The sequence below is a fragment of the Nymphaea colorata genome, chromosome 4, assembly GCF_008831285.2.
Source record: "Nymphaea colorata isolate Beijing-Zhang1983 chromosome 4, ASM883128v2, whole genome shotgun sequence".
In the NCBI taxonomy this organism is placed as follows: Eukaryota; Viridiplantae; Streptophyta; class Magnoliopsida; order Nymphaeales; family Nymphaeaceae; genus Nymphaea; species Nymphaea colorata.
In genome coordinates, this window is record NC_045141.1 from 27,548,266 (window position 1) to 27,560,385 (window position 12,120).

A 12,120-nucleotide genomic window follows, 5' to 3' on the forward strand; every position below is an offset into this window, starting at 1 on the left:
GTAAAGTCCGACAGTATTTCACGCAACGACATCCCGAGTGGTCTGCCAAGCATTCTTATCATTCATCACTCTTAATGGAGTGGAGTTTCAGGTCAGCGGTGTTGCACTCGCAATAACACCACCAGATCTCTGGGTGGCTTCTCAGCGTAGTGCTGATGACTGTGATGAGCACTTACAAGGTACAACACCAGGCGACCTGATCCCCTCCTCAAGAACCTAAGCCCAGCTTTATGAGTCTCCCTCCCTAATGCTGTTGCTTACGACGGAGCTGGACGATGTAAGTACAGTGCTAAAGGTTTGGCATGCGCTTAAGTAATAGTTCTACTGCCTTTCTAGTTTCTACCCTTGCGCATGAACGTAAAGAGCACAAAATAATTGTCAACGCCCACCCAGTAAGCAAAAACAAACAAACAAACAAAAAACACCAGAAAAATTATTATCACCTTCTTATTCAACTCGACCAATCAGTCAACAGGACACCAGTCGCAGGTTTGCAGTTTCTCAAACAAAAAGACTATCGCTCAAATTCCTTTAGACGCGAGAAGTCGTAAAACATACATATCAACAGTAGGTCAACAATCTCCGGTCAATAGCAAATGAGAAGTTGGGGCTGGAGTTTGTCTTCACCAACCACGAGAGCTGAGGAACCTGATAACTGGACCAAGGCTTCCGTCTATGGTTGCATTCCACAAGCTTGCCAATCTCGAACATGGGTTCCTAGTTGATAATGTCCCCGTGATCTTTAGCACGTGGGAGCAACAACCAAATCAGTGTTAAGCTGAGAAGTGAACATCATAACCAGCAGAAGGCATAAAATTGCAAGGTCAATGACGATCAGTGTTACAAGAAAACAAACATATGAACAAATACTAACTATTCATTTCAAGGAGGGATGTCACCACCAGGAAATCCATTCTTTTCTCTCAAGGCTTCAATTTGATAACTCCAACAGAACAATAATCTGTAAAAGGATACCGCTGCCAAATAGGTAGACAAAGACCTAATAACTATTTACTAACCGATCAAAGAATCTTGAGCAGTTATTAAACCAAGGAATCCGTTTCCATTAGATGTTGCCCATTAATGAATCTTCATCAAAGGGAGATACACAGGCCTATAACAGGGCAGAACCAGCACGTTCCAATGTGCACAGCTATAGGCCCCAAACTAGACACAATTCGCTGAAGGAATAAACTGGACAAAAGGGTGTAATTCTTAAACAGAATTGCAGAAGTAGACGAGTTTAAGGGATGAGTTTGATCCCCCTAACATTAAGCATAAGCTAAAAAATAAAAGAACCATAATACCACCAGCTGTGAAAAACCAAAGCAAATATATAGAGTATAGACATACTGCAGAAAGGGACCAAAGATATTTCAAAAGGTCATCCTAAAGCCTGTTTTGGAGGAAACTATCCAAAATTTGTAGAGTAAATTCCAGAAATATTTGTGAGGTAGGAAAGAAGAAAACATCCAAGGGACCAAAGGAGAATCTAAATGGTAAACCATCCCCAGTCCACTTTATACGCTACATTGAGGACACCATTTCTGTGATGCTTATACATTTAATAAATTCAGATTCCTAGTAATGTGAATAAGACTGTCTGATCGTGTAGGTTATAAGATCAGCAGTTCTTAAGTCTTCAAGTGACCGTGTGCACATACAGTGTCTGTAACAACCACTTGCATCTGGAACACCCACTTGAGAAGTTTAGTCCCATTTTGAAAAGTGTGGAAGATCCTCAAGAGCTTATAAAGGGTTTGGTTAAGTAATTGATTATCCTGGTTCATATCCTTTTGGGAACTAAAACCGAAGCTACTAAGGGGTAGGTTGAGGTCCATCAAACTAGAAGCCTCAGCCGAGTGTGGGAGTGGGCCGGGTTATTATAATTCCAACAGTAGTTGGAGACATGGTATGCATGCTAATCGAATAGTGGATTCCAACATTATTCAAATGGTTCTTGCAAGCTATATATTAGATAAGTGGTGAGGTAATACAAATGACCAGTAAAAGCACCATCCTCTGGACTCTAATAAAATCATCATTATTTAGAAATTAACAGCTCTATAATTGCAAGCTCTAATTTGAAAATGCACAAAAGAAATAATGGGTGGATGGACACTAATCATCCATTGAACTTGACCATGACCAAGGAATTGAGATTTCATCTAGCACAACCCTCTTCAATGTACATAGCTGTTCTAAGGTTGGGTAACAACAAACAGTGGTAAGATATACTTGAACATAAGTATGGAATGCCAGGTTCCCAGAGTCAATGAATCAAGAATGGACAAAAGAGCCAACTATCAAAGTGTGGATGATAGTTTACTGAGGAACATCAAGAATTACAGACAAATATTGGCTATTGAAATGAATCATATATGAAAAGATACTTATATCTTGTCATGAGATCTATAGCTATGTAATTCCTCATCCACCTAAAGGTCCTAAACCTGTTTGGCGAGATTTTTCTTGGGGTATAATAAGGCAAAGTTAAAAATATCAGGAACATCTCCGCTAGTTTTAAAAAAAAATTAAAAAAGGAACATGCAAAAAATGTGAAAATAAAATGTAGAGATAAAAATGCCAAAGAAAGTGAAAAATGCATTTTTTTGGCATTTTTTGAAAAAAACGAGTTTTTTTTCGACTGACCTATTTTTTTATCTAAAAATGGGTTTTCTTTGAAAAATGGGTTTTCTGTGTCAATGGTTCGAACTTGGATTCTGACATGGAACCTTGGAATTTGACAGAAGAACCTATGCATACATGACAAAACTCATTTGACACTTAACCTTCCAATTAGATGCTTGACCAATAAGAAAAAATTAGAAGTTGTGATGTTCCAGCCACTTCCAGGGAGCTAGGACAATATGGTTATCATCATTTTGTTAACCAATTACTAAAGTATGTCTGCCAACAGGAGTTGCTTCATTTTGCATGGTTAAGATCTCTTTTTAAAGGCATTAGTTGCCATACTATGCAGCAAGCTACAGTTAATAAACATGAAACAGCAATAAAAATACAGTTTGAAATAAACTCTCTCTGAGGTTAAGCAAGTATCTATCATATTGCTAATGATAGAAGATATGCCATTTCCTATACTGAGCCTAGCTAAGCCACGAAGAAGAATCAGGTGAACTGCCAGCAGGTTTGAGTAAAAAACCATCTACAAAGCTGACTCTATACATAGAACTCACAGAACTCAAGGTGGCACAGTTGTCTCTATCAAGAAGTTGAATAAGTACTCCCAACGTGGACTGCCATTTGATAGAAATCTAGCACCAATATCTGAAACCAGAAAACAGCACTCACGCAGGAAGATAGAGAGAGAGAGAATGAAAACAAGAAGAAGCTGAGGAGAAGAAGCCGTGACCAGGATGGTCTGCCCAGACCCTATTTATAATTTCAATTTCAGAATTCGAAGAGTCCCCAATCGTAGAATCCTAGGAGACTCTTCACATAGTACAATGACATTAAATACCTCAACACATTCTACAAGAACATAGAATCCTAAGAGACTCTTCACATATTACAATGACATTAACTACCTCAACACATTCTACAAGAACGTAGAATCCTAAGAGACTTCACATATTACAAGGACTTTGAACATCGTGAGAATGTGCTGGATTTTAACACCCTCCCTCAAGCTGTGCATGGTTTTGAACCATGAACAACTTGCTCTTCAAAAACCAGAAACGATACTTTGTTAATCCTTTAGGAAATATGTCAGCAGCTTGTTCATTAGTTCCAACAAAGACTGGTTCTATCTCTTTATTCTCCACCTTCTGCCTGATAAAATGCTGGTCAATCTCAATGTGTTTTGTTCAGCCATGTTGTATAGGATTGAAAGCAATGTTGATGGCGCTTTGGTTGTCACACATTAGTACTAAACTTTTAATTTTTTCTCCTATATCTTCTAGCAAGTGTCGAATCCAAGTCACTTCTGCCGTCCCTGCAGCCATACATCTGTATTCAGCTTCTGTGCTTGATCTTGCAACTGCTCTTTGTTTTCTACTACTCCAAGATACCAAATTTTTGCCTATAAAGATGCAAAAACCAGAGATAGATCTTCTTTCGTCTGGATCTCCAGCCCAATCAGCGTCAGTATATGTGATTAATTCATGATCAGCAGCTTCATTTCCACTTTTACAATACACTAATCCATCTCCAACAGTTCCCTTGAGATACCTTAGTATCCTTTTAACTGCATTCATATGTATGTCCCTTGGTGCATGCATAAATTGAGACATTTGATTTACCGCATAGGTAATATCAGGTCTGGTAAATGTTAAATATTGCAAGGCACCAACAATGCTGCGATATTTGGTGGGGTCTTCATATGTTTCCCCATCATTTATACTCATCCTTTGGTTCAGAACACTCGGTGTTTCAGCAGACTTACAATCTTTCATGCATGTTCTGTCCAATAGGTCAAGAGTATATTTTTGTTGTGTCAAAGTAAGATGATCCCGGCCCGGCCCGGCCCGGCAGCGGGACCGGGCCGGGCCCGGGCCGGATAAGCCGGCCCGGCGGCGGCCCGGTCGGCCCGACGGCCTCCCCTCCCCCTTCCCAATCCCGTCTCCATCCCCCTTCCCAATCCCGTCTCCCTCCCCCTTCAGGGCTTCCCCTTCCCCCATTCCCGTCTCCGACTCTCCCTCCCCCTTCCCCCATTCCCGTCTCCCTCCCCTTTCCCGTTTCCCTCCCCTTCCCCTTCCCCTTCCCCTTCCCCATTCCCGTCTCCCTCCCCCTTCCCCCATTCCTGTCTCCCTCCCCTTTCCCGTTTCCCTCTCCTTTCCCGTTTCCCTCCCCCTTCCCTTCCCCATTCCCGTCTCCCTCCCCCTCCCCATTCCCGTCTCCCTTCCCCATTCCCGTTTCCCGTCTCCCTTCCTCTTCCCCAGACCACCAAAGGGAAGCAGAAGATGGAAGCAGATCATGGGTTTGAAGAGGGCTTCTGTGGATGGAGAGAGGACGGGCGACCAGTCATCGTATCGTTGGTATATACAGGAAAAGAAGGGGATTGAAGAAGAGGAAGAAGAAGAGGAAGGGAGAGGAGGAGGGAGAGCCGTAGCAGGAGGAGAACCGACATCGGCGACCATCACCTTCATCTTCATCGACGACATCGACATCATTCCAAGAGCATGATGCAGAAGGAAGAGGATTTACTGTTTAGGGCTTTGGGAGGGGGAAACGCCGCACGGTGCAGAGAGAGAACGACGAGCAAGGGACTGGTGGGCTGCAGGCCGAGCGTCAGCGGGCCGGGCCGGGCCTAACTTTTGGTGGCCAGGCCCGGTACCCGGCCCGGCCCGGCAATATTTTCGGGCCGGGCCTGGGCCGGATCGGGCTGGCCTTTGCCGGGCCGGCCCGATACCCACCCCTAATCTCCTTGCCTATCAATTTCAACCCCAAGAAAATATCGCAGGCTTCCAAGGTCTTTCATCTTAAAGTTTCTCATTAACAAACCCTTTATCTCATCAAAGTGTTTTTCTGAGCTCCCTGTAATGATGATGTCGTCAATATATATAAGGAGGAGGGTAATAACATTTTCTTTCTTGAAAATGAAAAGGGAATGGTCGAGAGGACTGTTTCAAAATCCGTATTCCCTAATTTTGTTTGAAAAACTATCAAACCATGACCGCGATGCTTGCTTAAGTCCATACAAAGATTTTTTTAGTTTGCAAACCCATTCGCTAGAGTCCTTTTCAACAAAGCCAAGATGTTGCTCCATGAAAACTTCTTCCTTTAAGTCACCATGAAGGAAGGCATTCTTAACGTCTAATTGATTTAGTTTCCACCCATATTTAACAGCAAGGGATATAATTATGCGAATGGTTCCCATTTTGATTACGGGACTGAACGTCTCATCATAATCATGCCCAAACTATTGAGTAAACCCTTTTGCTACTAACCTTGCTTTGTGTCTTTATATGCGGCTGTCAGGTTTGTATTTGTTTTTGTATACCCACTTGGAGCCCACTATGTTCTTTCCGTGTGGTTTTGGAACGGTCTCCCATGTTCCACATTCATGCAAGGCATCCATTCCTTCTCTCATAGCCTTTCTCCAATAATGTGATTTAGATGCTTGATCAAATGAAGTAGGTTCTTCTTCCTCGCCAACTTTTGCCATGAATAACTGAAAGTCAAGTGATAAAGAATCATAGCTAACCCACCTGTGAATAGGATGGCGAATGCGTTGGGATCTTCTAAGGTGGGGCATGTTGTCTTCTTCATTGTGAGCATCTTTGTCCCTTAGTCGTCGACTGTAGGTGAGACCCGAAAACTGATGTGAATTGTTGCTATGTTCTTCATTATTGCTTTCATGATGGTTTGATGATTGTGTTGGACTCTCTTGATTTTCACTTTGGGCCACATTCGACGACTGTATTAATCTCTCTTGATCTTCACCCTGAGACACATCATTTTCTGAAACAGGATCTGCATTGAATAACTGTGTACTGGTCCAGGGATCATAAGATTCAAGAGTCATAGGCATTTCATTAGTGTCATCAAAACTATGTTCATCAAAAATAACATTTCTTGAAGTCTTGATGCGTTAAGTTGTTGGGTCATAGCATCGAAAACCTTTATATTCATCAGCATATCCAACGAATATACATTGAATAGCTTTGTCTTGAAACTTGTTCCTCAAGGCAGCATCAATGTGAACATAGCATACACAGCCAAAAACCTTCAATTTCTTATAATCAGGTTGTTTGCCTAAGAGTGTGAAATATGGTGATTTAGACATCAAGAGTGTCATAGGCAAACAATTTATTATGTATACAGCTGTATGGAAGGCTTCAGTCCATAAGGAAATGGGCACATTAGTATCATGCATCATGCTCATGGCGCTTTCAACTATATGTCGATGTTTTCGCTCAACTACACCATTTTGTTGTGGTGTATAAGGGCAGGAGATTTGTCTAGTTATCCCTTTTTCACGTACAAATTCAATAAAATCAAGTGAGGAATATTCTCTCCCACCATCACATTGAAAATGCACCACATTGTATGAAAATTTGGTTTGAATCATGGCATAGAAGTTCCGAAATATGTGGAGTACTTCTGATTTGTGTTTCATGAAGTAAATCCACGTGAAACGTAAGTAAGAGTCAATGAATAAGACATAATATCGTGAACCAGACATGGAATCAATAGGGGCTGGCCCCCAAACATCAAAAAAAATAATTTCAAAAGGTTTGGAAGCCCTTTGATTTATATTATGGAAAGGTAAAACATGACTCTTACAAAGTTCACAACTTGAACATTTTTTGACACTTGGAGTAAGAGGTAAACTTGATCTTGGAATGAGACTATCTGTGACAAGTTTTTCAATAAAATGTCGGCCACAGTGTCCCAGCCGATTATGCCATAGATCATGCTCCAAAAATTGGTTAGAGCCCCTTACTTTTGATTGGAAATGGCAAGAACTTGAAGCTGGAGACGCATTATGAGAAAGAGAAAATGTCTTCAATCATATATCAAAGGTGGACGAATCCTTCGGTAGACATTCCTTGAGGACATACATATTCCCTTGACGCTCCCCTTTAGCGAACATTTTCTTCGTTTGGAGGTCCTTGACATAGAAGAGGGTGTGAATTCAACAGAAGAGTTTGTATCATCAATGAGTTTAGAAATAGATATGATGTTCTTTTTTATATTGGGAGCAAGAACAACATTAGACAATGATAGAGAGGAAGATGACAATGGAATATGTGCATTTCCAATATGTGTAATGGGATGAGATTTTCCATCACCTGTTATAATGCAACTTCTACCATAATGAGGGGATAAGTTAGTCAATTTACTTGCATTCCCTGTCACATGAGTAGCTGCACCTGAATCCAAGAACCATTCTCCCTGCTCATTTTGCTTTATAGTCATCTTTGAGAATGCGGCCATCAATAGTTGTTGCATATCTTCGGCGGTGGATTTAGAATTTTGTCCTCCTTGTTTGTTATCATGTCTTACCCCTTTGTTTTTATTTTGAGGATTAAACCAGCATTGTGCCCTCATGTGCCCTTTCTTGTTACATAGAAAGCAAACTGGTATCCTTCTTGAAGTATTCAATTGAGGCATACCTTGATTACTTGGTGTCGGTAGAATGCCGCAACCACCTTGATTAGAGTTCCCATGGTTCTGACCAAATTTTACATTCATGGCCAACAAATTTTGGGAGTTCCCTTGATCAGTCCTTTCAATGACTCTTTTCATATTCATTTTGTGTTGGAGAAGTTTACCTTGTAATTCGTTGAAGGAAGGCAGAACAGGGAGCACCTTAAGAGCTGTAATAAAAGCATGATAATCATGCCTAAGTCCACTTAAAGTTTGCTGCAATTTCTTCTTATCAGAAATGTTATTCCCTGAAGCAGCAAGTTGGTCTGCGACAGCCTTAATGCGCCCCAAATAATCCATGATAGACGTTGAACCTTTGTTCAAATTCTGAAATTCTTTCTTTAAGTACATAATCCGAGCTTTTGATATTTGGGAAAAGGTATCAGCAAGGGTTTCCCATAATTCTTCTGCAGTACAGTCATCAGAAACTGAAAGTAACACTTGTTAAGATAGCGTAGATAAAATATATGCAACAAGACTTGGTCACGTCTCATCCACACAACATGTTCAAGGTTGCTAATTTCTTGAACAGCAATGACCTCTCCTGCATCATTCTTTATTTCCTGCAGAACAGATATTGGTGGAGCCCTTGTTGAACCATCGAGACGTCCAAAGAGGCCTTGACTTCTTATAAAATGCATGATCTGCCTTTTCCAGGTTAGATAATTCTCATGGTTGAATTTTTCGGTAATAAGGTGAGGAAGAAAATTTGAGGACATACCAAAATGCGAAAGGTTTTCCATGACAGCAGAAAAGAAGGGTATACAGGTAGAAGATGAGAGGGAAAGAAGACACGATATAATAAGATGTGTCCTTAGGTAAGCAAGAAGAAAAAGGAACAAGAATTACGAAAGAGAAAAGTAAATTCAGGATAGAGACAAGATGAGAAAAGAGTTCTAACCAGATCAGACCTGTTTGGGCATTTTGTTAGGTAGAGATAACGTAACCTGGCGCTCTGATACCATGATAGAAATCTAGCACCAATATCTGAAACCAGAAAACAGCACTCATGAAGGAAGATAGAGAGAGAGAGAGAATGAAAACAAGAAGAAGCTGAGGAGAAGAAGCCGTGACCAGGATGGTCTGCCTAGGCCCTATTTATAATTTCAATTTCAGAATTCGAAGAGTCTCCAATCGTAGAATCCTAGGAGACTCTTCACATAGTACAATGACATTAAATACCTCAACACATTCTACAATAACGTAGAATCCTAAGACACTCTTCACATATTACAATGACATTAACTACCTCAACACATTCTACGAGAACGTAGAATCCTAAGAGACTTCACATATTACAAGGACTTTGAACATCGTGAGAATGTGTTGGATTTTAACACCATTTGCCAGAGAAATTAAAAGAACAGGAATTTCCAGATTCAACAACAATGGAGGCATTATATGAGAACTTTCTCCAGTCATATCAATCCAAAAAGGACTGTGAAATACTTGATGTAGAAAACAAGCACTGTCCAGAGAAAATATGAAATCCCCAATATGAAGCCCAAACCAGATAAAATAGATAATGATTCTGGATTTGAGGCTGAAACACATAAGGTCCTTTCACTTCAGAACCAGGGACCAGGATCCAAGACACCCAGCTGTAGGAACAAGCCTGGCAGCAAAGAAGGTCATCTCCAATTCATGGTTACATGTAAATCAGCCAAAGAGAAACAACACACTTTTGTGTGACACAACAGATCCCAATAAAGGAGACTGACCAAGTAGCTATTGAACACAGAGTCTGTGCAAAGTGGACCAGGATCGGACATGTTACGATACCATGTGAAATGACAGAGATGGATTATGGGAGAGACACATAAAACGAGAGAAACTCAAAGAGAGGAAGAAATTGACTTTTCTGTTTATATTTTGAAGTTTGAACACAACAGAGATATATATACATATATACAGTACAGATGATACAATCAGCTGCAATAACCACTTCACCAAGGGATTAGAGAAGCTTCAGATTTTCAGGGATCTGGCATATCTTCTACCTTCAACAAATATAACAAATATTGTGTTCTAGGTAACAAATAGGACAAGCTCATTTGGAAATTGCATGAGATAAACAATAAGATGAACCCTCTTAGTTAAGCTTTGCTTCGATAAGCATAGACAGAGCATATATTTTTGTATATCTAAAAATACTCTCTTTACCAGTGCAATAAGCAGGAAATACATTTTGAGAAATAATTAACTTGGTTACAAAGGTCCTTGTGCACAACTAATTTATTTTTCATATTATATAAACAAATATTTCTTTTATTGTAAAATATCAAAGATTAATGTTCGTAACAAGAGTATACTGGGAATGGAATCAGTTAAAACCTGCCTCACAGCAGAGCCTAGACATGCACATACATATCACCTCTGGATTGACACAGCAAATGAACACATTATAAGCCGGGGACAACAAAATAAATGACCTAGACTAGAACATATTAAGCCCTGCCATAGCCAATAAAGAACTACAGATTTGTCGGCGTCTCTTATTGAGGATGAGAACATTTTGTATGCTCATTCTCAGCTTCAACGGGCATTAGAAAATATAACATGAACTCCTCTTGGAGCCGATTAAACACAAGCACACACTCCTAAACAAACTCCTTTTCGGCGCAATGCTCCACTGGTGCCTCTGAGAAACTTATAGAAACAGCGCAAAGGGGCCTGTTGTGCGACATCTGAACACGGTAGAACGAGGTAGATTGCTTGTTTCTAAGCACCCTAGCTTCATAGCTTGTGATGCATAGTCGAGACATAAGCCCAGTACTAGCGTTTGAACTGAGGGCTTACATGGAGCCTTGACGTTCGATGGACAAAGGTTCGTTCGTCCATAAAACTGCGAAGCTTGTTACAGTGCCCTCGGTGGTGGCAGGGTGCCCGTGCACACGCATCGTATTGGACCTCTCTTTCCATTGCTTTTGGAACTCGTCATCAGACGCTTTCATCATAATCTAGCTAGCCGTTTGGCTTCAGTGAGACTCCTTTACATTCAGTAACTGAGTCATTTCTGATTTCTAAGATGACCAAGTGCTGCCCTCGCTTCCGGTACTTGCAAGGCTTGCATTTTTTGTTCCCTTCAAGCAAACCCACCAACACGCTCGTCCGGAGCCACTTGGGGTCATTGCCGTGAAAGGAGCCAAACTAAACCCTGGAGTAGCAGCCCTAAAAATTCTTTCCACAGCCACTTTGTTCTCAAGAAGTGGCCAGGGAATTGCCATAAGCTATTGGCATTTTAACCTGGTTCAATCAATCGAATTGTGCAGTCTAATTACAGTTCAGAGACCCTTCCCATCTTCTTTCCGTTTCTTTTGCAGGCTAAATATCGTCGCCGGCGATATGTGGGAAATATTAATCAGTTATATCGATCGATAAAGAAAAAAGAAACATATCTAGTTCGAGAAAGCAAAAGAAAAGCCAACTAAGGAGAAAATTTCGCCGCATTTACCTCCTGCGATTGGGTAGCGACATGCTTCTGGTTTGTGGACACGGATCTATAAATGCACTTGCGCTCCTCAAAGGTGATAGCAGCGGCCATCACTCCTCCCAGAGCTGCACCAAGAAGCCGCTCCTACACGTCCGATGAGAAGATGCGAAAAGTTAGTGTTCCTTTCAGGATGACCAAGGCGACGGTTTGGAGAACAAAAATTGCGAGAAAGTGAAGATTTAAAACCCCCAAACCTTGAAAACCAAGATTCAGTGATGTCCAGAAACGACCTTGGTGATCCTTACCTGAGCTATGACGCTAACCATCTGCGCTAGAGAGAAAGAGAGAGAGAGAGGAGCCAGCTTTCCGCAGAGCCCGCTTGGAGGAAGGAGTGGAGAGACCAAGCCACCAAACCCGGAGGAAATAGGAAGCACAGCAATGACTTTAATGCGTTGCCAAATTCCTGCTTTGCCCGCTCTGTCAACGCGGGAAATTAAAGGAAGGGCAAGGAAATGAAACATGTTTATTTCCCATCCTTCTAAAATGAAGAGGTTCGAATATAAGGACATTGG

The 12,120-nt window shown here is 41.1% G+C and overlaps 1 protein-coding gene across 1 annotated transcript; it reads right to left on the reverse strand.

The window, feature by feature from the left end:
* Positions 1-420: 420 nt before the first annotated feature.
* Positions 421-12,056, reverse strand: LOC116253579 (uncharacterized). The gene is made up of 3 exons (XM_031628481.2): positions 11,854-12,056; positions 11,570-11,692; positions 421-740 (listed from the first exon to the last, which is right to left on the reverse strand). The coding sequence occupies exons 1-3, from the start codon at positions 11,872-11,874 to the stop codon at positions 624-626; spliced, it is 261 nt and encodes an 86-aa protein (XP_031484341.1). The 5' UTR covers positions 11,875-12,056; the 3' UTR covers positions 421-623.
* Between the last annotated feature and the right edge of the window lie 64 nt (positions 12,057-12,120).

Coding starts and splice junctions, on each gene's coding strand:
- LOC116253579 (XM_031628481.2), bottom strand. CDS start 11,874: ATGGTTAGCGTCATAGCTCAG. Junction 11,693..11,853: donor TGGTTAGCGTCATAGCTCAG/GTAAGGATCACC, acceptor TCGGACGTGTAG/GAGCGGCTTCTTGGTGCAGC. Junction 741..11,569: donor TCGCTACCCAATCGCAGGAG/GTAAATGCGGCG, acceptor CACGTGCTAAAG/ATCACGGGGACATTATCAAC.